This window comes from Mobula birostris, chromosome 6 (genome assembly GCF_030028105.1).
Source record: "Mobula birostris isolate sMobBir1 chromosome 6, sMobBir1.hap1, whole genome shotgun sequence".
Lineage (NCBI taxonomy): Eukaryota > Metazoa > Chordata > Chondrichthyes > Myliobatiformes > Myliobatidae > Mobula > Mobula birostris.
The window spans coordinates 38,852,279-38,879,363 of record NC_092375.1 but is presented as its reverse complement, the minus strand read 5'-3'; the positions used below and the strand labels follow the sequence as shown (position 1 = coordinate 38,879,363).

The window sequence follows — 27,085 nt, the reverse complement described above, 5'->3', positions numbered from 1 at the left end:
TGAAATTCCAGCATCTGCAGATTTCCTCATGTTTCCATGTTGACCAAAGTGCTGTACAAACCACAACATGGTGATGGGCGGGCAAGGAGATAAGGTGAGAGGAAAAGGGTGATGGGAAATGGTGAGGTGGGGGGCGGGGGGGAGGAGAGGTGGAATTACCATATGTAATTTACTGGAGATTTCACGAGTGATGACAGTGACAATAAACCTGATTCTCACATCACCTAGGATAGCACACCTATGTGCAATTTATGTTTCACTAAATTAAGGGTAAATACAAAAAAAATGTGAAGACTGGTAACCAGGTTAATTGTGGCAATGCGTGAAGTTTAGCAATTTCACTTCACATTTTTCATTTTCATAAAATATTGAAGCAATTACATCTTGCAAATTTCATTCCATAGCTGACTTGTGAGTAGTTGTTGTTTGTGAGTAGTTTAATTTGTTTCTTACCCAGTACCTGGCACAAGCCCAATATTAAGACAGTGGCATAGCACAATAATCACACAAAAGCAACATTCTTTAAGACAAAGATTAAGAGCTTTTTTTCTTAAAACTGACTTTTCCTCATTTTATGATTTCTTACATTAATTTAAAAGGACAACATTTTTTATGGACGTACCTGGTATTCATGGCATAATCCCAAACTATAACATTCAGCATTCTTTCAACACTATCCTTTGAAGGCTTTTTTTTAAGCTTGTGCTCATGAAGTTTTATTATGAGTTCTTCTATCTCAAAAACATTCACTGGAATGCTGCTACCGCCTGTTGTAAAAAGTATATAAAATAATAAAATTGACAACTAAACTTCGTGTCAAATTATTTTCATTGTGTGCAACAATCATGTTGGAGAGTAGCTATACATCATGATGAATTTCTGAACACACTGCCTTTTGCAATATCAACAAAATGACATGGAAGTCAACTCCTATCATTCACCCCAGTCCCACAGTTTGGCATATCTTTCCATGCAACTTTGCCTCATGACCACTTTACAGAAGAGGTCTCAATCATTCTTCCTTTAACTTATCATTCATTCTACCACAGCATCAGGATTACATTTGTTTTCCCTTGCCATGAGTGCTAAATGAACATTCTTGCTTGTTTTCCATCACAGAGTGGCAAGTTGATGGCCAGGTACACAATTAAAAAAAAATCAAAGGCTGCTAATATTTCTTTCCATTGAAACTGAATCTTTTTAAACAAAAGGAATGTTCCCCATTGCATTCATTAAAGGAAGGTCAGGAAATATGGTTGGAATGCTGATACTCTGATATACAATTTCAAAATACCACAAATTCCAGTTCTATGCTTTATGTTGCTTCAGAGGCATGATATCAATGAAAATGACAAATTTCAATGTAAATTTATTATCAAAGTAGAAATGTATATGTTACCATGTACAACCCTGAAATTCATTGTCTTGTGGTCATACTCAATAAATCCATAGAATAATAACTGTAATGAAATCAATGAAAGACTGCACCAACTTGGGTATTCACCCAGTGTGCAAGACAACAAACTGCAAATACAAATAAAATGAAATAATATATAAGCAATAAATATCGAAAACAGTGATTGAAACTGAGTCCATAGGTTGTGGGAGCATTTCAATGATGGGGTAAGTGAAGTAGAGTTATTCTTTGTGGTTCAAGTGCTTGATGGTTGAGGAGTAATAACTGTTCCTCAACCTGGTGGTGTGAGTTCTGAGGCTCCTGTACCTTTTTCCTGATGGCATCGGTGAGAAGAGAGCATGTCCAGGGTGGTAGGGTTCCCAAATGATGGATGCTGCTTGTCTGCAATAGCGTTTTGTGTAGATGTGCTCAATAGTGGGGAGGGTTTTACCCAAGGTGTTTCCATACCAGGCTGTGATGCAGCCAGTCAATATACTCTTCATTACACATCTATAGAAGTTTGTTAAAGTTTCAGATGTCATGCCAAATCTTTGAAACTCCTAAGGAAGCAGAAGTGCTGCCATGCTTCCTTCATAGTTTTATATTGCAATATTTATACTCTATTCTTGGTTGGTGCAACTGTAACGAAACCCAATTTCCCTCGGGATCTATAAAGTATGACTGTGACTATGACTAAATGCAGTTACGTGCTGGGCAAACAAGAAGTCCTTTGAAATAACAACACTGAGGAATTTAAAGTTGAATACACTCTCCACATCTGATCCTCCAATGAGGACTGGCTCATGGATGTCTGGTTTCCTTCTCCTGAAGGTAATAATCAATTTCTTGGTCTTGCTAACATTGAATTTGTTGTTATGACACCACTCAGCCAGATTTTCAGTCTCTCTCCTATATACTGACTCATCACCACCTTTGATTCAGCCTACAACAGAGATGTCATCAGCAAATTTGAATATGGCACAATAAATCTTTCATCAGATCTCTCAAAGTGTTTTCATATTTTGTACACTGCTATCCTTGCCATAACTGCCATAATTCAAAGAATGTCACACTTTTGAAATATCAGCAATGAGCAATTTGGAGCATCCTTGGATCTTACATGAATTAAAGTTCAGAAATGGATCTGCACACACTGATGTCAGTTGTCAAGTCTCTTGCAGATAACAAACCACACCAAAAAAAGGTTACTTGCAATGACACAAACTGCAGCATAATATGATCCGTGCATCAGCTTGTTGAAAGAATATATTGTAAGTACCTGAATGCATAGGAATGGGGAGAGAGAGAGAGAGAGAGAGAGAGAGACCCTCTGCTGGTCGGGGTCAGCCATGATGTTGCACTCTAGCCATCGACATTCAGTCGATATACAAGCCAGGCCAGTATGATATGGAGAGCAAGCTGTTGTCCATGCATCAGGCTCCCCACCCCCCATCACAGCTGATGAATCCAAAGGAATGGCAGAGACCAACACAGTTTGGCACCAGCAGCATCACAGGAGTTGCCAGTCAGTGCTGAACTCAAAGTTGGACTGCCTTAGCGACTTCAGTTCCAATTTGGGGTTTACTCCCAAAGGCATCCTCATGAGTGGGTATGGCCTCAAGGCAATGGAAGTTTGAGATCAGAGTTTTCCTTCTGTTATATAAAATGCCAATCATAACTGATAAGCCCCACCTGCCAGTAACCTGCCTCTGGTCCTTCTATCAGTAGAAATGGTTCTGCTGGGCTTAGTAGCTAAACCACATGTGAAGGCCTGGAGGTGGACCTGGTTGCCAAAGGATATTTGAGATGCACACCATTGGGATCATTAGGTAGTGGTAGTGCCACCCCACCCCTGCCCCATCTGCAAAGTAACTGGAATTCAGTAATATTTATCCCTTTTGTATGATGAAATAGTTTATATTCTAATTTAAATATTGCCTTAATATCTAATTCACAGGAACCAAATACAAACTTTTATCAATTTTATTGTAATAGCTTTCAAACAAAATTTAAATTAAATTATAAATCTAGTACCAGCGATCCTTGCAAATCAAGAAAATACTAATAAGTATTAATTAAGTACCTGATTTGCGGGCTAACCAGTTCAGGCACCAATTTACTCTGACGCATTCAGCCAACTAGAATATGAAAAAGATCACTTTCAGTTTTGAAGAGCTGTACTTCTAACATGCACAGGTATATTCAGATAAGAAAAAAAATCTCTAAAACATCCAGATCAATAGAAAGTACAGAGACAAAAAGGAATAAACTGAACAGAAATTATATTTTCAATTAGAACTAAGAGCGTGACAACTAAATTCTACTGAAAAATAAAAATTGAAAAGTAAAATTAGATTAAAGAATCAGATGAAAAGTAAACAAAGGCAAATTTAATCAGTTATTCAACAATAAACTACTGAGACTAACTCTTTGTAAATGATATTTCTTTGGTAAAAATAATTTCAATGTGAAAACATTTGTATATATGCAGCATGCCATAAACAATTCCTAAATGGTTTGCATACAAATGAAATGCAGTGAAATATGCAGGTAAATAATTGTACAATACAAACTTCATCTTCACTGTCTAGATACTACCTCAGCAATGAGTGTAGAGCTGGTGACTAATATTTGTTGATACCAGCCTTTTGGGATTAAGGAAGCTAAGCTTCAAGATAGATAGGCTACATCATTTTCACCACAGCATTGACAAACTGAAAAGCATTTGAAATGGAATGAGTACTCAAAATTGTCACATCAATGCTCTGTATCTTAAAGAACCTTGGATGTGTAGTGTTTGGTAATAACTATACAAGGACATAAAGGCTAAATTTCACTTTTTTAAAATCATTTTAAAAATCCTTCTGAATTTCTTGAAGAAAACTTCACTCTAGTTGTCAAAGGAAAAATGTCAAGTAACCTTATCCAGAAGTGCTTCAAATGTAAATATTCCAGGGAGATGCAGCATGACCAAAGATGATAAATTAGCCTGTGTTTTGCATCAATGACAGACTAGTGTACTGTTTTTGCACTGTGTAAAATATTACACAGCGGAATAATCTGACCGATTTATTTGAATACTGAGTAAATGTTTAACAACTGTTACCTTTCAGGATGTTGTTAATTTAAAAGCAAACTTTCCATGTAATAATATACAAATACACAAAATTGCAATTAATACTTTATCTTTGAATAAGGATTACTGAAACACTTTAGCAATGAGATTTATGAATGCCAATCTAATTTTTGCTTTATAAAGCTGAATTATAACTCTCTCCTCATTCCATATGACAACGTTTCTTCAATATATCTATGGAATTTCTTCATTCAGGATTATAATCAACATTACCTTACTGTAAACTGGGATGAAATCATTGCTTCTTACTGGTTTCAGAAAAGCAAGGAACTGTTGAAATATCTCACAATAATTGGAACTGGCGATTTCAAAGTTTGAAAGTGGAATTTTATGAGTACTGTCACCTAGCAAAGGGAATATTTTTAAATTGCATCAACTTAATGTAAATAAAATCAGACTGTTAGTATCAACAGTGACAAAGGTTCACACCATGATTTTTTAAACTATTACATAGTCCGCGACATACCATGCTGTGCAAAAGCCTTGGGCACATATATAGAGCTAGGGAGCCCAAGTCATATGTACTGTATTTGTCAATGTGGAGTGGAGAGCGAGTTTGTAAATCTTGCAGGATCAAAGGATGTTGGGAATGGCTAGCATGAAGCACTGCATAAGAGGCATGGGACAGGTGGCAGAAAAGGACAAGTGCCAGGGGTGGGGGGGAGGGGAGGGTTGCATGGATACAGACACACCCAGTACTGAGACACCAGGCAAGGTAACTTAATCCAAACAATTGGTTTATTGATCATTACAGAATGTCTCTTTCGTGCTTCCCACTCTCTGCCCTCTCCTTTATCCTTTTCCCCAACCATGCCTCTTCTTTCCCTGCCCACTTCACCCACTCAGACCACAACAGAGACTCATATCAGAATCAGGTTTATCACTCACATATGTCATGATTTTTTTTTGCAGCAGTACAATGCCATACATAAAATTACTACAGTACCTCGCAGTAGTCTAAGGCATTTTAGCTATATTTGTGCCTAAGACTTTTGCACAGTACTGTAATGAACTAAATACTTGAACAATACAATATGAATATATTCAAATATTTTCTTGCACAGAAGTAGAAAAAATTATCTTTGGAGACTGTTTACATTCAAAGGCCAAACATCTTAATGGCAGTCCCATCTCTAAAGTGGACAAAGAGGCAGAAAAACACCCAAGCATTTGCAAGCTTTGAAAAAGATACTGAGTAATCAGAATATATTCTTTTTTATACAAGGCATATTAACTCCTTATCACTGAAAAAAATAGTTAAAAGGATTAGAAGAGAAGAACAAAAAAGGATAATGCTGGAAAACTGATACAAGATCAGGACACACTCAGATTGGGCAACATTTGTAATCGCTGCCAAGTATAATACACCATATTGCAAAGTAGCCAAATTCTTATCACTCAGGAGACTTTAAGCCCTCAATAGGTTTCATTAGTAGGGGATACATCAACATTTCTCTGGCCAGAATGAAGTTATGTACTCAGCAATATGAAATTAACACATTCTTCCATTAAATGCATTTTATTTCCTTCCTGTGCTGTTCTGCTTCTCCAGAAAAATCTATATAATAAATTAAGTGAAGTGCTACTCTAAAAATAGAATAAAAGTAAAATCTACTGACAGCATTGCGCATTCACAACCTTCAAACAACATGGGTTTCTTTTATCTATCAGAACTCTGGTAATATCTACCCCATTGCAATTTTCCACAGACATTTACATAAATGGTAATTATTTCAAGTAAGAATATTCAATTACATACTTGAAAGTTGGCAATGATATCGAAAACCATAGGGGATCATGCCTAGGTCATGAAGGAGGGAGAGAAAAATAAAAATTAACATTATTTATAAGTACACACACCACTTTCGCAAAACGTTAAGACTAGAGATAGTGAGGTAAAGGTGTTAAGTTAAAATTTTCTTCTGCTATTATTAGGTTCTTCCATTTAAATTATGCTTTTAAAACATAAATAAATGCAAGAGTAACAGAAAATCAGGAATAAATGGTTTTAATTTTCATTTTAAAACATTAAAATATATAAAAGTAAAATCAGCATTTTCCCGTGAATTGAAGGATTTTAAAAATCGCAAGATTTATACAGTTTACCAAACCTACTAATACAAACAAGCAGAAAAAACTTAAAATGAATGCAAAATCTTTACCCTAGTAACAAGTAATATGTCAGTTAAATCAGTACCACATCATGCAGGTAAGCTCAGATACTCCTATGTTCAAGTGAAGAACAATGTGCAGAAGAATGACAAAGAGTCACATTATACATTGCAAGCACACTTTCAATTCCAGTAACTTCAGCTACATTGCGATTTTTATTCCAACCATTCAGGGAAAATGTTCTCTGGCCACCATACTTCATAAAACAATCATTTTTATTTTAATGAAGGAATTCTCCATATCTCACCATCAAGTAACTTTTGAAATAATTCAGAATATAAAAGAAATTCCAGCTGTTAAGTGCATTTTGGTAAAATTGAACCGCATTCAAAATACACCTTGATGTCCAAGACGAGCTTGGCTTTTACTTGCATTACACAAAATTGAGATTCCATTTTAAAACAACATATTTATCAGCAAAAAAGTTGATATTGATTCTACTCACTTAACTGCCACATTCAATTATGTTCTATGTTTGTTCAATGTTCTAAATATCTGACAAAACGTGCAAACTCCAAGAACATTCATGATGCAAACCCATTCCTGATCATCTCTCCCAGCTTAAAACTGCTTCTTAACATGCTGAGTTAGAAATTATCTACAGACATTTCCCCTCTAGGCACACTTAAGACCACAAGACATAGGAGCTGAATTAGACCACAGAGCCCATTGAGTCTGCTTCGCCATTTTATCATTGCTCATTTAGTTCCCTCTCAACCCCACCCTCCTGCCTTCTCCCCATAATCTTTAACACCCTGACTAATCAGCAGTCAAACATCTCAGTCTTAAATACACCTGATGACCTGGCCTCCACAGATGCAAATCCCAGATTCACCATTCTCTGGCTAAAGAAATTCCTCCTCATCTCCATTCTAAAAGGACATTCCTCTATTCTGAGCTTGTGCCCTCCGATGCTAGACTCCCCCTCGACAGAAAACATCCTCTCCACATCCTTCCAACATTTGACAGGTTTCAATTAGATCTCCTCTCATTCTTCTAAATTCCAGAAGTACAGGCCTGGAGCCATGAAATGTTCCTCATATTAAAAGCCTTTCAACCTGGAATCACTTTCATGAACTTCCTCCAAACACTCTCCAATGTTAGCACATCCTTTCTTAGTTAAGTGGCTTAAAACTGCTCACGATACTCCAAATGAAGCCTCACCACTGCCTTATAAAGCCTCTTTTTATATTCTAGTCCTCTCAACATGAACGTTTTGCTTCCTCACTACCAACTCAATCTGCCAGTTAACCTTTATGGAATTTTGCATGAGGACTCCCAAGTCCCTTTGCACCTCAGATTTTTGAAGTTTTTTTCCGTTTAGAAAATAGTCTGCTTTTATTCCTTCTAACAAAGTGCATGACCATACACTTCCCAACACTGTGTTCTATTTGCCACTTCTTTGCCTATTCTTCTATTCTGTCTAAGTCCTTCTGTACCTCCCTACTTCCTTAAACAGTACCTGCCCCTCCAGTTATCTTCATATCATCCACAAATTTGGCCACAAAGCCATCAATGCCATCATCCACATCATTAACATACAATGTAAAAAAGAAGGGATCATAACACCAATCACTGCAGAACACTACTAGTCAGCGACAGCCAATCGAAAAAGGCTCCATTTATTCCCACTCTATCTTCTGGCAATCAGCCAATACTTGATCCATGCTAGCATGGTTGCTGTAATATCATGGACTCTTATCTTACTAAGCAACCTCAAGGGCAGCACCTTGTCAAAGGCCTTCTGAAGAGTACACATATCCACCCATTCTCCTTTGTCTATCCTGCTTGCTATTTCCCTCAAAGAATTCCAACAGATGTGTCAGGAAAGATCTTCCCTCAAAGAAAACATGCTGACTTTGGCCTATTTTATCATGTGCCTCCAAGTACCCCAAAACTTCATCCCTGACAATCAACTCCAGCATCTTCCCAACCACTGAGGTCAGGCTAACTAGCCTATATTTTCCTTTCTTCTGTCTCCCTTCCTTCTTGAAGAATGGAGTGACAATTGCAATTTTCCAGTCCTCCATACCCATGCCAGAATTTAATGCTTCATGAAAGATCATTACTAATGTCTCCACAATCTCTTCAGCTACCTCTTTCAGAACTCTGATGTAGTCCACCTGATCCAGGTGACTTATCTACCTTCAGACCTTTAGTTTCCCAAGCATCTTCTCCCTATTAATTGGAACTACACTCACTTCTGCCACTTGATACTCTCAAATTTCCAGCATACTGCTAGTGTCTGCCACAGTGAAGATTGATACAAAATAGTCAGTTCCTCCACCATTTCCTTGTCCCTCATTACTAATGCTCCAGTGTCACTTTCCAGCTTTGACTTCCCTCTTCCGCTTTGATTATGCCATCTTTCCTTTAGAATACAACTACTTCTTTGGGATGTATCTATACTGCGCCTTCGGAATTGCTCCTAAAAACTCCACCATTGCTGCTCTGCCCTCAGCCCTGCTAGTATCCCCCTCCAAATATCTTTTGCCAGCTTCCCTCTTGTGCCTCTGTAATTCCCTTCATGGCAATACTGATACACTTGACTTCAGCTTCTCCCCCTCAAATTGCAAGGTGAAATCTATCAGTTTGTGCTTGAGCCTACTCGGGGAAAGGCTATTTTAGATTGGGAGTTGTGCAATAACGCAGATCATATTGAGAAGCTTAACTTAAAGGAACCCTAAGGAGGCAGTGATAATAATATGATTGAATTCATAGTGCAATTTGAGAGTGAGAAGCACAAGTCACATTTATCAGTATCACAATGGAATAAAGGGAATTAAAAAGGCATGGGAGAGGAGCTTGCCCAGGTGGATTGGAGGAGGATACTGGCGAGAAGATGATAGCAGAGCAGAGATGGCTTAAGTTTCTGTGAACAGTTCACAAAGCGCAGGATAGATATGTCCCACAGAGGAAGTTGTTCTCAAATGGCAGGGATAGGCAAATGTGGCTGACAAAGGAAGTGAAGGACTGCATAAAAACCAAGGAAAGGGCATACAAAGTAGCAAAAGTGAGTGGGAAGTTGGATGATTGGGAAGCTTTCAAATCCAACAAAAGGCAACTAAAAAAGCTATAAGAAGGGATAAGATTAAATATGATGACAGACTAGCCAATAATATAAAGCAGGTGAGAGTTGATATTGGACCACTGGAAAATGATGCTGGTGAGGTAGTAATGGGGGAAACAAAGAAATGGCAAATGAATTTAATTAGTTATTTGTGTCGGTCTTCACTGTAGAAGACACTAGCAGTATGCCAGTGGTCCGTGAGTGCCAGGAAGCAGGAGGAGTGCCATTTTACTAAAGAAAAAAGTGCCAGGCAAACTAAAAGGTCTTAAGGTGGATAAGTCGCCCGGCCCAGATGGACTACATCCCAGAGTTCTGAGAGAGGTTGTTGAAGAGATAATGGATGCATTGGTCATGATCTTTCAAGAATCACTTGATTCTGGCATGGTCCCAGAGGACTGGAAGATTGCAAATATTACTCCACTCTTTAAGAAGGGAGGAAGGCAAAAGAAAAATTACAGGTCTCAGAGGTTGGGGAAGTGTTGGAGTCGATCATTAAGGATGAGGTTTCCAGGTACTTGGAGACTAATGATAAAATAAGTCAAAGTCAGCACAGTTTCTGTAAAGGGAAATCTTGCCTGACAAGTCTGTTAGAGTTCTTCAAGGAAGTAATAAGCAGGGTGGACAAAGGGGAGGCAGTGGATGTCATTTACTTGGATTTTCAGAAGGCACTTGATAAGGTGCCACACATGAAACTGCTTAACAAGATAATATCCTATGGCGTTACAGGAGACATACAGGGATGGATAGCAGAACAGCAGGAGGCAGCAAGTGGGAATAAAAGGGGCCTTTTCTAGTTGGAGGCTGGTGACTAGTGGTATTCCTCAGTGGTCAGTATTGAGACTTTTCATATTGTTTGTCAATGATTTAGAAAATGGAATTGTTGGCCTTGTGGCAAAGTTTGCATTTGATACGAAGATAGGTGGAGGGATAGGTAGTGCTGAGGAAGCAATGTGATTGCAGCAGGACTTAGACAAATTGGAAGAATGGGTAAAGAAGTGGCAGATAGAATACAACGTTGGGAAATATATGATAATGCATTTTGGTAAAAGGAACAATAGTGCGGACTATTATCTAAACGGGAAAAAGGTTCAAACATTAGAGGTACAGAGACATTCGGGAGTTCTCGTGTAAGACTCCCGGAAGGTTAATTTGCAGATTGAGTCTGTGGGAAAGAAGGCAACGACAATGTTGGCATATATTTCAAGGGGAATAATATATAAAAGCAAGGAGATAATACTGAGCCTTTATAAGACACTAGTCAGGCTGCACTTAAAAGAGTACTGTCAACAGTTTTGGGCACCATATCTCAGAAAGGATGCATTGTCATTTGAGAGAGTCCAGAGGAGGTTCACGAGGATGTTTCCAGGAATGAAGGGGTTAACATATGAATCAGAATCAGGTTTATTATCACCGGCACGTGACGTGAAATTTGTTAACTTAGCAGCAGCAGTTCAATGCAATACGCAATCTAGCAGAGAGAAAAAAAAACAAACAAGTAAATCAATTACGTATATTGAATAGATTAAAAAATGTGCAAAAACAGAAATACTATGTATTAAAAAAAAGTGAGGTCGTGCCCAAAGCTTCAATGTCCATTTAGGAACCAGGTGGCAGAGGGGAAGGAGCTGATCCCGAATCGTTCAGTGTGTGCTTTCAGGCTTATGTATCTCCTACCTGATGGCAACAGTGAGAAAAGGGCATGCCCTGGGTGCTGGAGGTCCTTAATAATGGACGCTGCCGTTCTTAGGCACCGCTCCCTGAAGATATCCTGGGTACTTTGTAGGCTAGTGTCCAAGATGGAGCTGACTAGATTCACCACCTTTTGCAGCTTCTTTCGGTCCTGTGAAGAAGCCCCTCCGTACCAGACAGTGATGTAGCCTGTCAGGATGCTCCCCACGGTACAACTATAGACATTTTTCAGCTAGTACTCACTGGAATTTAGAAGAATGCATGGGGATCTCATTGAAACCTATTCAATGTTGGAAAGACTAGATAGGGTGGATATGGAGAGAATGTTTTCTATGGTGGAGGTATCAAGAACTAGAGGGCACAGCCTCAAAATTGAGCGGTGACCCTTTAGAACAGAGGTAAGGAGGAATTTTTTTTTAGCCAGATATTGGTAAATTTGTGGAATGCTCTGCCACAGGCTGTGGTGGAGGCCAAGTCAATCTGTATATTTAAGGCGGAAGTTGATCATTTCTTGATTGGTCAGAGCATCAAAGGATACGGTGAGAAGGCATGTGTATGTCGTTAAGTGGATTCCAGGATCTGCCATGATTGAATGGTAGAGCAGACTCGATGGGCTGAATGGCCTAATCCTGCTCCAATCTCTTATGGTCCTATATTATGATCACTGTCTCCTAATCATTCCTTTACCTCAAGCTCCCTTATCAAATCCTGTTCATTACACAACACCCAATCCAAAAAAGCTGATCCTTTAATGAGCTCAACCATAAGCTGCTCTAAAAAAGCTATCTCCTGGGCATTCTAGAAATTCTCTTTCTTGGGATCCAAAATCAGCACCAACTTAATTTTCCCAAACTACTTGCATATTGAAATCCCCCATGACTAACATAATATTGCACTTTTGATAGCATTTTCTATCTCCCATTGTAATTTGTGCCCACATCTTGGCTACTTTTCAGAGGCATGTATACAACTCCCATCAGGTCTTTTTAGCACCTGTAGTTCCTTAACTCTACCCACGTTGATTTTACATCTTCTGATCCTATGCCACCTCGAAGGATTTGATTTAATTTTTTTTTTATCAACAGAGCCACCTCATCCCTTCTGCCTACCTGCCTGTCCTTTTCATACTCTAAGTATCTTTGGATGTTAAACTCCCAACTTATTCACGACTTGGGGGATGACCACAATGTCATACCAGCCGATCTCTAACTGCGCTTTAAGATCATCTATCTTATTCCATATACTGTATGCATTCAAATATAGCACCTTCAGTCCTATATTCATCACTCTTTCTGATTTTGTTGCCATTACACTGTGACTCATCCACTGACTGAATCTTTGTCGTATCATCTGTCTGTCTCACTACAACTGCTTCTGCTTGTATACCAACAGTCCCATCCTCAGCCCTATCACTTAGTTTCTCATCCTCCTGCCAAATTAGTTTAAACCCTCCCCAACAGTTCTAGCAAACCTGCTGCAGGGATATTGGTACCCCTTGGGTTCAGGTGTACCTTTTCTTCCCTTTTGTACAGGTCATATCTTCACCAGAAGAGATGCCAATGAAACATAAAATCTGAAACCCTGCCTCCTGTACCACTTCCTCAGTCCTGCATTTATCTGCCAAATAATTCTATTCTTGCCCTCACTGGCATGTGGCACAGGCAGCAATTCACAGATTACTACCCTGGAGGTCCTGCTTTTCGGTAGTCTATCTACCTCCCTAAATTCTCACTTCAGGACCTCCTCCCTTTTCTTTCCTATGTCAGTGGTGCCAATATGTACCAAGGTTTCTGGATGCTCACCCTCCTCCTTTAGAATGTCATGTTAATGTTTCCTCTCAATCTTTTCACTTCATTTTACATATGTTCAATGTTATGATGTACAAACTTACAGAACAACAGAATTCAAGCAAAGATCTTTTCCTCCCTACTACCTCAGAAAACTTCTCAACAATACACCGATTCCCGAGTTATCCATGGATCCCATTCCTTGAGGACAGACATAAACTGTATTTTCCCCCAAGTCAAAAATGAATAATTTCCTCCAAAAATGTGATGGGAAATCTTGAGCCTTATCATCTCTTGGGGACTAATTTACAAAGGGTAGACTGGGGAAGGTCAATGCAAGTGATAGGACTTGTTACCAGCAACTGAGCTGTGACATGTTTGTGTGAATGTTGCTCAGGAGGAGTGACTGGGAGAGGAGAGCCAATATGCTAATCAGAAAGAAAACTAGAGTCAAAAAGTTAGATAACTAAGGTACAGATACTGGTACTTTGGCTGATATAGTCTGTGCCAACCTGCTCTTCTGCCTAGTTCCATCTACCTGCACTCAGTCCATAGCCCTCCATATCTCTCTCACCCACATATCTATCTAAACTTCAGGTATTACAATTGAGCCTGTATCTACTACTTCCACTAACAACTCATTTCACACTCACCGCACCCTGAGTGAAGAAGCACCCCCTCAGATTCCCTTTGAATATTTCACCTTTCACCCTAAACCTATGATCACTAGTTCTAATTTCACCCAACTCAAGCAGGAAAAGCTTCCATACATTCACCCTATCTATACACCTCAGTTTTGTATACCCGTATAAGATCTCTCCTCATTCTCCTGCACTCCAGAGAATAAAGTCATCACTTTTCCCTACAAGTTCTAGCAACATCCTTGTAATTGTTTTTTGCACTTTTTCAAGCTTATTGATATCTTTCCCATGGATGGCCAGAACTGCACACCACACTCTGAATTCAGCCTCACCAAAGTCTTGAAGAACTTCAACATAACATCCTAGGTCCTGTACTCAATGCTCTTATTTATGAAGGCCAGAAACTCTTTCTACGACTTTATCTACCAGTGGTGCCACTTCCAAGGAATTATGAATCTGTATTCTCAGGTCCTTTTTCCTACCACACACCTCAGTGCCCTACCATTCACTGTGTAAGTCCAATAGTGGTTTAACATAAGTGGTCTAAAGGAAGATGGCTCAGGCTTCATACCACTTCATCCTATCTGAATGAGGAGTTTGGAGAAGGTTTTAGGTGTTTTTATGGGTGAGCAATACATTGTTACATAATATTGCACTTTCCTCAGTCACCTTCTTGGTAAACCTCCCCTATTTCCAGTACTTGACAGAAGAATGTTGGGGAAAACACTGAGCCAAGTCTCATGGACCCTGTCTGCATCTTACAATTGCCTCTGGCAGAATACCTGCAGCCACACCGCTTCCGGTGTTCTCCTAGTCTCTCTGCAATTAGACCAAAGGTGATGGAAATCGAGAGGTGTCCAAGAACCACCTATTAACAGACCCTACCCCCACTAATTTAGAAAGAGTTGAAAAAAAGTTTTAAAATTAACAAAATGTGAGAAAGTTGAATTGCCCATGTCTCTTAAATGTTTTTATTTTTTGAAAATTTAAGTAAAAGCAAAACTGTATTTTACTTGTCACGTAGGTTAACATACCAGCAGCTCTGATCAGTTAAAGACTGACCTAACCCCAAGGGGGCAGATACAAAACAAATTCAACTCTTCAGTTCAATACTTCATGAAACCATCTCAAATCTGACCACTGTTCCTTTCTATACTTAGTATTGCTTTGTTCAAGTGCAGAACTCCAAATATATACTAACATGCATTTGGCAGCTATTCAGCAATTAACTACATAGCCATCAAATGGCCGTCAGGATAATCAAGCCCAAGGTATATCAGTGCTCCATTTTAGTTCTACAAACTCGTTGTCTACCTTTATTAAATAATAACACAACTGTAGAAAATGGTAAAAATATTCAGTAGTTCAAAGAGCACCCTTGGATAGAAAATAAAGAATATAAATTTCTGGTTGATGTCCTTTCATCATTAAAGTTTTCTGAGCCTGTTTTGCTGAAATGTTAATTCTATTTCTCCTTATTGTTGCTGCTTGAACTTTCTAACATTTTCTGCTTTTATTTTAGAAACACAGTAACCTCCCGCAATATTTTATTCTCTCTGATGACCACTTTTATAAAGCAATCTATAATAAATACTGTTTTTCCATTCCAAACTGTTCCAGAGAACAAGACTCTCAATCTATTACAGTAGTGTGGAAACTAAAATGCACTAATGTTCACCTGGATCAATGAAGCAATGAAATTCATCTATTATGCCTTTCTTCATTGAATATTTCACACAAGCCATTTCACAAGGCAGGAAACGTTGTTCACAGTTTGAAGGAAGATCTGCCAAACTAAGGAAGCTGATAAAATGGAAAACTTCATCACAAATCTCTGAAGAGAGAAAAAAAAACCATGAGCTAGCATGAAAACTTGCTAGTCAGCACATGAACAATTAGTTACTTTGATAAGAACATGAAGAATGTTTTTGAGTATAAAGAATGTTTAAAATCTAGAATTGCTAAATTATCCATCTTTAGTAATGCATACTATATGTTAATTTAATTGAGAACCACCAAATTCAAGCATACCAGCTTTTAGAGTACAAAGTCTTTTTTTAAACCAATCTGACAAGGAATCTCTGCAGCTTTAAAGATTCTTTTAAAGCAGGAGGAGAAGATGGCAGTGCAACGCAGCGCGCGCAGCTCTCCGGTGAAATGATATCGTATTTGTTAAATAGGGTACCATGCACAATTCTGATTTGATGGAGACAGACGTGAGAAGCAGAGGAACATCTGGAGAAATTTCTGAAATGCCTGGTTCACTGCCAGTGCTACTGTGCAATCCAGAATCTCCAGACGGAAGGCCCCAAAATCCCTGGCTTTGCCTGCTGCTGGCGACCGAGGCTGAGGTCAAAGCGCTCGGCAGAGATGGTGCTCGGTACTCAGTGTCGGGGGCTGACCAGAGCTCAAAGTTTTCCGACGACTCAGAGTCGGACTGTGGTCAGGCATAGCAGGGAGAGTTTCCTTCCTTCTCCCGTCTGCGTGGATTTGTGGGACTTTCGAGAGACTCTGAACTTTTTTATTGTGCCATGGCCTGTTCTTCATCAAGTTATGGTATTGTTGCACTGTTGTAACTATAAGTTATAATTATGTTGGTTTTGTTAGTTTTTCAGTCTTGGTCTGTCCTGTGTTTCTGTGATATCACACCGGAGGAATATTGTATCATTTCTTAATGTATGCATTACTAAATGACAATAAAAGAGGACTGTGTGTCCCAATAATCTAAAAAAAATTTAAATGATTAGACTCTTGACTTGGGGAGTAAAAGTTGGCATCCTGTTTACCATTTATTATTATTTCATGCCATTTAGATTCACGATTGTTTTTTTTCCTCATTCTTCATGAAACAAGTGTATAGGAAATGACTGTTACTCTGGATCCGAAGAAGCAAAAAAAAAAGCACACACACACACACACTCACTCTCTCTCACACTCACAATAAAATAAACAATTTAACCATAGAATGAATTTTCCCATTCTCACTCTCCTTCAACTCAGTCTGCTTTATCCTCCTTCCATTAGCTACTAATGATCTTACATCCAAGTCTTTATCTAAGTATTAATTGACATAACTTGTAACAAAGAGTTTAACATGCAACAACTTAATCTAAGGGCCTTTGGGACTACTGAACTGATTCTTTTCCTTCTGACCAACCAATAAATCTGGACAAGTTCTACCTCAAAAGCCCACTAGCTGTAATTGCTTCAGTTATTTTAATACATTAAAATATTTCTCATAGTTGATTTTAGACACAAAAGTTTTTTATTATTAATTATTTATTGCAACACCAACAAATTACATTCAATACAACCAGTTGCCAATTACATTTGACTGTTTAACCCAGCAAACCCCCAACCTTCATAACCATCCCCTCCACCCTTTTCTCCCCCCATTCCTCTCCCCTCCACCAATCAACTGAATAGTAGTACATACACAGACAAAGCATTCCTATTTTAACAGAAGATCTTTTAAGTTAGATATCAAATTTGTCCACATTATAATTGTGTTTGGTCGTGCATCATTTACTCTTGCTGATGAAAGTTCCAGGTAAGAAATGTCCAAAAAGCTCCGAAGCCAGTGAGTATTTGAAATATCATGGGGAGGTTTCCAATGCTGGACTACTATCTTCTTAGCTGCAGTCAGGCCTGCCAGCCAGATTTTGCGTGTTTTTTCCGTAAGGGAAAGGTGGGAGTCATCATTTAGATGTACAGCGGGGACCATTGGTAATTGTACCCCTGGACATTCCCATACAACATGCATAAAAGAGCCAATGGCTCCATGGGGGCAAAATGAGCAATAAGAGTCAGGAACCAGTCCCATTTGATGTATAATTCTCAGTGTTAAATATATTCTATGACAAAATTTCAAGTGTATATACCGATGATTTGGGTTTTTTGAAGCACCAGCAGCGTTATCCCAAATCGCATCCCAGTCTAAGTCTTGTCCCAATTCAGATATGTCCCTATCCCAAGCTTCCATTCCCGATGTGGGTATATAATTCCGGGAATTTAATTTATCATAGATATATGACACTATCTGTCCTGGAGCACTCTGTATCCAACTTAAAATGGGATGGTCCTTTAAATCTGACCCCCAGGGAACGCCGTAGGCTCTACAAGCTGATCTTACTCGAAAGTAGAAGAGAATGTTTATCAATATTATATCGAGATATCAGTTCTTGAAAGCTAAGGATAGTACTTGCCCCATTAATATCTTAAAGAGTAGTAATACCTTTATCCTCTCAAGTTCTGTTAATGAGTGATTTCCCCCCAGATAGAAAATGATTATTGTTCCATAATGGAGATGATTCACACCATACGCTTTTAAATTTTAGGAATTTTTCTGCTGCTCTAAACACTTGTAGTGTATAGGTTAAAATTGGACCGTAATACAAATCACATTTTTTGGTAGACATACCCATAAGGAGAAAGTCCTTCAACCTTATTGGTGCTATTAGCTCTTGTTCTATATTTTTCCAGGACAAAACTTTATCCTCCTCCATCCAATAGCTAAGACTTTTTAATACAAATGCCCAGTGATACAATTTAAAATTTGGACATGCCAATCCCCCATTCGACTTTTTGAATTGTAAAGCTGACCATTTTATATTGGGTCTTTTACCATTCCAAACATAGTATCATAGTAAGGAGTCCAGTTTTTGCCAATATCCTGCTGGAGGTGCAAGTGGGATCATTGAGCTGATAAAATTAATGCGGGGTAAGATGTTCATTTTAATGACTGATATACGGGCTGGGACTGATGCTGGCAGGTGTCTCCATCTATCAATATCTTCTTTTTTTCTCAGAATTAAAGAGTAATTTGTTTTAGCCACAGATGATAGGGAAGTATTAACTTTAATACCCAAGTAGAGGACTTCATTTGTAACATTAATCTGGGGAGGAAGAGACACCTTACTTTTACCTGTATTAATCAGCATCAATGCTGATTTTAACAAATTAACTTTGTATCCTGGATAAGAAATCCAAATTGCTCCAGTGCTTTTAAAACATAGGGAAGAGTTTGTTGAACATTCGCCATATAAACTAGCGTGTCGTCCGCGTAAAGTGATATTGAATGCGATGTTGTACCTATTGTAATAGGGGAGATCTGAGGAGAGTTTCTAATTAAGTGTGCAAGCGGTTCAATAGATATATTAAAAATTAAAGGAGACAAAGGATCCCTTTGACGTGTGCCCCGTCTTATGTCAAATAACTCTGAGAAACCTCCTCCCACACATACCCGGGCTGAATGATTAGCATACAGTGTTTTAATCATATTGATAAATTTATCGCCGAACTTAAATTCTTTTAGAACTCTCCAAAGATATGGCCATTCAAGGCCATCGAACGCTTTTTCAGGATCTAGAAATAGCAGGCCACAGGCAGGCGGGATTTTAGGAGTTGCACTCAGTATGTGTAAGAGCCGGCGAATATTATCAGATGCAAGACGCCCCTTGATAAAGCCCGTTTGATCTGGGCTAATTATTTTCCCAACTACTGTCTCAAGTCTACTGGCTAAGACTTTGGAAAGTGTCATCGGCATTTATCAAGGAGATTGGACGGTAATTGGCACACTCCAAGGGGTCCTTACCAGGCTTGGGTATAACTGTGATCAGGGCTGTGTTTAGATCTCTATGGAAAGCGCCATTTCCAAAAGCATAATTTAATGTTTCTAACCATACTGGTCCAAGAATATCCCAGAGTACTAGGTAAAGTTCTACAGGTATGCCATCTATGCCTGGCATACGGCCCTTATTTGTAGCTTTAACTGCTTTGAGTAGCTCATCCAGTGTAATAGGAGAGTCTAGAGTTTTGGTGTCCTCTAAGGATAACGTAGGGAGGTCTAATCCACTAAAAAAATCTGTGAAGTCATTCTCAGGAACTGAGCCACTTGTATACAATTCTTTAAAGTAATTCTTGAATGTCTCGTTTATTTCCTCTGTTGAATATACTACTCTACGTTTAGCACATCTAATCGCTGGTATAAACCTTTTAGTTTCCTGTTGTTTGAGTGTTAGAGCTAAAAGATGTCTCGGTCTGCTGCCTTCTGCGTAATACTTATGTTTGGTTATATGGATCATATATTCTGCCCTGCTTCTTAATAAATCATTTAATTCTGCTCGTTTTGTTTTGAGCTCGTTTTCTTTTGTTATGGTGGATATCCCTTTGAGATCATTTTCCAAAACCTTACATTCATCTTCTAAGGTGGAAATCTTTTGAAGTCGGCTTTTACGTAGGTGAGAACTGAACGATATGGTGTTATTTCGTAAGAAACCCTTGATGGAGGCCCAAATCACTGTCACATCTGAGACACTATTTTTATTTAAATTTATAAATTCTGTCAGTTTTGTTCTCAATTGTGATAGAAATTCGTCGTTTTTTTTTAGAAGGGTGGAGTTAAACCTCCACCTAGTAGCCTTATTTTTAATTTTTCCATAATTAAAAGTAGATATGACTGGGTTGTGATCAGATACATGTCTGGGCAAAAATTCTATTGAGTGTACTAAAGACAGCAGACCGGAAGATATAAGAATGTAATCTATCCGAGAGAAAGTTTTATGTCTTGTGGAGAAGAAGGTATAGTCTTTAGCAGATGGATTATGCACCCTCCACACATCAGTTAAATCTAAATCCGTTAGAAAAAGGTTAAGTGCTTTGGAAGCAGATTCTTGAGAGCTTGCTATAGTTGAGGAAGATTTATCGAGGTTAATATTTACCAAAGCATTCATGTCCAACCAACATATAGTTGGCAGTCACTTAACTTCAGTAATTGTGAGGTAATTGAGGGAAAAAATTCAACCTTGAATATAGTTGGGGCATATAGGCTAATGAATGCAACTTTTTTTTTTAACCTTGAATGGATGTGCAGCAAAAGGCTAGACGTCCTTTATTGTCAGCACCCGTCCTTTCAATTGATACATTAATATTACGTCTCATTACTATCATAACTCCTTTCGTACGAGTACCATCAGCTGATGCCACAACTGGTTTATAAAAACGGTTTTGAACCCTGGGAATGTCATTAGGTTTAAGATGTGTTTCCTGTAACAGCGCAATATCTATTTTCTTTCTACGTAAGAAATCTAAAACCTTTGAACGCTTGTAGGGAGAGTTTAATCCTCTAACAGTAAATGATACAATAGTAAGATTTTCTAATTTATCTGTGTTGCTCATCTTCCCCTGGATCTGTTGTTGTAAGTTGGTGGTGGAGCCCTGAGTTACCCCCTTCCCACTCCCCCATCACCCCTCTCATTCAACCCTTTACTTTGTAACATCTGTGAGTGTCACTTAGCAATGTCAGACACTGAACACTGACATCAACCGCCCCCCCTTCCAGCACCAACAAATTAGAAAGGCAAAGCAGTTCTCATAGACAATCACATCAAAGTGACAAGAAAAAGAAACCTGGGCAAACCCGTTAACCTATATAAGTAAAATAGTTTCCGTCTCACATATATTATAGCACATGATCAAGATCCCAACAGCTATCTTGCAAGAAACTGTCGCTTCAATAGACCGTCGCTTAGCGATGGCGCTAATGACGTCTTATCTGGTGCCCAGAAATATAAACAAGTATACTGGAGACCTAACGTTCTAAAGTTAGTCAGAACAAACAGCTGTTTCTCAGCTTCATTCCTGATGAAGTATTACGTCTGGATATATTGAATATTACCTTAAAACTCTGACCTGCAATAGTCAGAGACAAATTGCCCCCTTAATTAACTAAATACAAGGGTGCAACGAATGATTTTCTGATAAAAGAATAACCAGAAAACTTCACACTTAGAATGTTAGCTTGCCCGTGCCTGATAGATTGCGCATACAGGCTAGTCCGAGCTCTTAATGCTGTTCTATCTCTTCCTGAGTGGCGTGTGGACTTTGCCCAGGGTCTTCTTCCACATCTCCCAGCACCGATAATTTCAGAACTTCTTTCGCTTCCTCTGCCGAGTTAAACGACATCTTCATGCCCTTGATATTCACTTTCAAGATCGCTGGGTATATGAGGAACGAATTGATCCCCTTCTGTCGAAGCTTAGCGCGGATCTCCTTGTATTCCTGCCGTTCCTGCATCATGCCGGGGCTGTAGTCAGCGAAGAACTGCAGCTGGGTGCCATCAGGGAGAGTAGGTTTGGCTTTCCTCGCACCCTCCAGGATAGCCTGCCAGTTGGAGTATTGTAGAAGCTTAAAAATCATGGTCCGCAGTCTTGAGGAGTTGTTGGAAAAGATCCTATGAGCTCTATTGAACTCCAAAGGAGTGCTGCATGAATTCTTGAGTGCTGGAATCCAATTAGGCAGCATCTTCTGGAGGTAACCTCTTGGATCGTCACCCTCAGCGCCTGTCGGTAAGTTGACCAGCCGCATGTTGTTTCTCCTGGATCTGTCCTCCAAGTCGTTTAACTTCTTCCATATCTTAGACACCTCCGCAAGACAGGAGTTAGTAACTTTCTCATTCTTGCGTAAGCAAACCTGAAAGTTCCCTATTTTGTTGAAGACCGTGTTAAATTTTTTAGCATGAATGTCCGCTTGCTCCTTTAACGACCGGAGAATATTGCCATTCTCTGCCATATGCTTCCGTATGGGGTCGAGAGCCTTTTCCAGCGACTCCTTTAGCATGTGTGCTACCATATCTTGCAGCGATTCCATCTCCATTGCCATTATTTGTTTAATTAGCATAGCTATTTCTCCGGATGAATCGCTAGCTTGGTGTCGTCTGCTGGTATCTTGTTTCCTGGTTGAATTTGTATCTTTTTTTGAAGCCATGTCTTTAGTTAGATCTTCCTTCAACTCAACCTTGTATTAACACCGTCTATGAGCCCTGAAGAACTTGAAAAAGGAGGGTTGTATGTCAGCGCTCAGTGCTGTGCTGCCATCTTGCCTCGCGCCTCACCAGAAGTCCACAAAAGTTAAGCGATTGTGCCTGTAGTTGTTGGAAAGATTCAGCTGTCCATGAAAAGTGGAACTTTATTTGCCCATTTCCCTGTAGAAATTATTTCCTAAAAGGTTTCCAAATCTCCTTCCTTGCCTCAACACCCACTGGAATTTAAGAACAATAGCGATGGGTCTGTTTCACTTTATGGAATATGATACACAGTCTTCAACTATTCAACAAGAGTTCAGCATGATTATCCATGAAATGTCACATAGTAACTTCTACCTCTGGGTGAAACCCCAGCATTATAATATTATCAAAAAAGTATACAGTATTTGGGCAATATAACTGTAAAGTCAATAGTTTTAATGCTACAGTAGAAGCTTTAGATACAGTAAACATTAAATACCTTTATCACTAAACCAGATCATGGGAGGACTATTCATTTCTCTTGTTGCTACAAGGTGCACAGGGTTCTGCAACTGCTAGAGAATATAACAAGTGAGTATTATCAAAGAAATTGAATAAATCAATGATTATATTCACAGTTTAAGTAGGTATTGTCATACATAACACAGTAGATGTAAGAAATTCCTCAATCTAAAAAAGGCATTCAAGATTCTTAACAAAGGCAAAAATTAATGCTCTAAGCATAAGGGGCAGAAATAATCCAGAGAGCCACATATCTGGATAGGGAGCAAGGTTCCAAGGTTTACTTTTAATGCAAAACAGATCAAACATTGGGGCTTAAAGAAACACATTCAGAAAATGTTGGATACTTTGCCACTGAAGATATACAGGTAGATATAGAATATATTCATTATTTCTTGAAATATGAATTTTAAGACCTATACCTATTTGTGGCAGTAGATGAAATTCATCTTATCATCACACACTGCACTAGTAACCAGCTAAGCCTTCTTTCTCCCCTACCCTAAAAATACTTTTTGATCACATACTCCAAATGGAAAAGGTGCAAAGCCAATACAAATCAATACTTTTGTGACAAGGTCTTAAGGGCTAACATCACCATTCCAGGGAGAAACAAATGCCAGTTAAGACCATCAATTCGAAGCTGTGAAATTATCTGCTGTATTTCCATAATTTGAAAAGGCAAAGAAATAATATATATTTGGTATATCAGAAATGTAATATATATTTCACTCTTAAATTCAGAACCTACTGGCTGTTGGAGTAGCAGCGTTTTTATAATTGCTCTTACTCTACTTAATTTATTGTTTCCAACTTGTTTTGAAAACTTACTTCTAAATGCAATATTGCTTTACGAAGAGTCGTGCCAAAGCTACTAAAATAGAGGGCCCTCCCGTAACTTCGGAATCTATTTTGGAGACACACCGAAAGCATAAAAATGAACTTTTGGAGGAATTCCAGCAACTCAGCACTAAATTTAAACGAATGGATGTAAAATTGGATTCTATTCAAAAAACTTTAAGTGAACACGATAAACGGATAAAAGAGAATGAAGACACATTGACGATCTTGGATGTGAAGATTGATGACCTGGAAAAGATCTGTGAAACAGTCAAAGGTTAATGAAACATTAAGACAGAAGATTATCCACTTAGAAAATAGAAGCAGAAGAAATAACTTAAGTATTCTGGGTCTTAAAGAGTTAATGGAAGGCAATCAGCCTTCGGAATTTTTTGCAAACCTTTTGGCTAAATTATTTCCGAATATTTTAAAATCTCCACCTAAAATAGACCGAGCTCATAGATCACCAGTATCAAGATCCCTTTCAGGAGAATGACCCGGTTCAGTGATAATTTGTGTTCATGACTTTCAAAGGAACTTTTAATTCGTGAATCTCGTCAGAAACATACGACTGATTATGAAGGCCAGAAGATCAGAATTGTGGAGGATTTTTCATCTGACGTGTTGAATGAACACTTCAAGTTTTAAAAAGTTACGTTGGAGATGAATAATAAAAGTTTTAAACTCTCTCTTCATTACCCTGCTCATCTTAGAATCATTTTGAAAAATGGCTCTCAGAAATGGTTCCGTTCTACTCAAGAGGTGCAGGATTTCTTAATTTCCGAATCAGTATCAGAAGTTTAATTGTTTAATAATTCCCCACATAAATCTATGCTGTGTCTGCCTGATGGACCTTTTTTTCAGAATCAGCAGTCTAAATATTCATTACTTTCTTTTATGAACATTTTTTTTTTACTTTTGGTATACCTTCGTATCTAATTTTTTTTGTACTTTTATTTCTTTGCTTAGAAAATTAAGGATTTAACATTACTAAGTTTTCATTGAGTTAATACATTCCAAATTAATATGTTCTGATTTTTCTTAGTTCTTTTTAATATTTTATACTCTATTTTTTCATGAGGTTTTTTAATTAAGTTTAATTTTGCTCTGTTTCATGTTATGTCTTGTTGGAATGCAGTTAGCCTTGGAAATTTTTTGGAGCTCAGCCAGTAAATTGTTTTGGGTGGGTAACGTTGGTAGGTTTAGCTGTCGACTGCCCTTTGGTCAACTTTTTTCCTTTTTGGGGGGGGGGGGGGTGGGATTTTTCTTTTCTATCAGCTGTTTGGTTCTCTTAGCTTCATTTGTTGCTTGGTTACTTTATCTTAAAGTTCATTGTTTGGAATATACATTTCAGCTGTTTTTATTCTAAGTTCTCTCTTAAGCAATATTTCAAATGGACCATACTATTAATTTACTTAGTTTTAATGTGAAAGGATTAAACCATCCTGTGAAGCGTAATAAGATATTTAATATTAAGAAATTGAATGTCTCAATTTTTTTTTTTACAAGAAACACATGTACATAAATGTGATAATTTACGCCTTTTCAGCCGTTGGAAGGATCCCTTGTTTCACTCCTCCTTTCAGGCTAAGGCTAGAGGAGTTTAGATTCTTATAGACAATTCAGTTTCTTTCGTTCAATATAATGTAGTGTCTGACACCAATGGGCATTTTGTTATAGTGTCAGGGAAATTAGATAATAAGTTAATGTTTTTTGCTAATTTGTATGCCCTGAATATAGATTATCCAGGTTTTTTTGAACGCTTTTTTTCCACATTTACCAGATTTAAGTCTGTATTCTCTGGTTTTAGGAGGAGACTTCAACTGTTGTTTAGACCCTGATTTAGACAGCTCATCTTTTAAACGATTGACTTTTAGTAGACCTGCCTCCTTTATCCAATCTTTTTTAATGAAATGTGATATTGTTGATGTTTGGCGCTTTTGGTATCCAACAGATAGAGAGTACTCATTTTTTTTCTCATGTTCATCATACGTGTTCTAGAATTGATTTTTTTTTGTTGATAGTCAATTGATTCCTTTGGTTCAATCCTGTGAATATAAAGAAATTGCTCTTTCAGATCATGCTCCTGCGTTTTTATCTTTAAATCTTCCGGGTGTCTCCTGAATAAACAGATTCTGGCATTTTAATCCAACTTTGTTATCTGATAAGGATTTTTTAAATATTTTGGAGAGACAAATTACTTTTTTTTTTGAAGCAAATAAGCTAGAAGAGACTTCTAGTCTTATTTTATGGGATGATTTTAAGGCTTATATTAGAGGACAAATTATTTCTTTTACCACAAGTGTTAAGAGAAAAGCTAATAAGGAGAGAATTGAATTAGCCAATCGTTGAAACAATTAGACCAAAAATATGTTTTGGCTCCAGATCCTGCTTTATATAAAAAACGCATTGAAATTAAAAATAAATACGATCTGCTTTTAACTTATCCAATTGAAACTCAACTTTTAAAAGATAAAAGTCAGTTTAGTGTTCATGGAAGTAAAACAGGTAAACTATTGGCTAACCAATTAAAGACCTTTATAGTTAAATGCCAAATTACAGAAATTTGTAAAGCTAATGGTGATAAAACATCCGATCATTTAGAAATAAATGATACTTTTAGAGAATTCTAAACTGAATAGTTCTGATCCTCCTAAAGATAATATTGTAATGAATAATTTCTTAGATCGATTAAACATTCCTATACTTTGAGGATAATTGAAAATTGCTGGATCAACCCATTTCTTATGAGGAAATTGCCGAGGTTGTTCACTCTTTGCACTCGGGGAAGGCTCCAGGTCCTGATGGATATTCTGGAGAGTTTTATAAGGCTTTTTCCTTTTTGCTCACTTTCAGACTCTTAAATTAGGTAGGTTGCCACAATCTTTTTATGAAGCCTCTATTTCGCTTATTCTTAAAAAGAATAAGGATCCAACTGAACGTTTTTCTTATAGACCAATTTCCTTACTTAATGTTGATACTAAAATTTTATCTAAACTTTTGGCTCGTAGGACTGAAAATATTTTGCCATCTATTATTTCTGATGATCA

At 38.0% G+C, this 27,085-nt stretch overlaps 1 protein-coding gene across 5 annotated transcripts in view; it reads right to left on the bottom strand.

The window, feature by feature from the left end:
- The window catches only part of LOC140198963 (protein maelstrom homolog), a 56,798-nt gene that overhangs the window by 15,360 nt on the left and 14,353 nt on the right, over nt 1–27,085 (bottom strand). For 3 of the 5 annotated variants that reach the window (XM_072260274.1, XM_072260277.1, XM_072260276.1), the window contains exons 3-8: nt 23,173–23,248; nt 15,570–15,725; nt 6,292–6,333; nt 4,746–4,876; nt 3,480–3,534; nt 623–767 (exon numbers count right to left, since the gene is read on the bottom strand). In XM_072260274.1, coding sequence (XP_072116375.1) covers nt 623–767; nt 3,480–3,534; nt 4,746–4,876; nt 6,292–6,333; nt 15,570–15,725; nt 23,173–23,248 — 605 coding nt within the window. The remainder of the gene's footprint in view (nt 1–622; nt 768–3,479; nt 3,535–4,745; nt 4,877–6,291; nt 6,334–15,569; nt 15,726–23,172; nt 23,249–27,085) is intronic. The other 2 variants (XM_072260275.1, XM_072260278.1) reach the window with 2 other exon arrangements.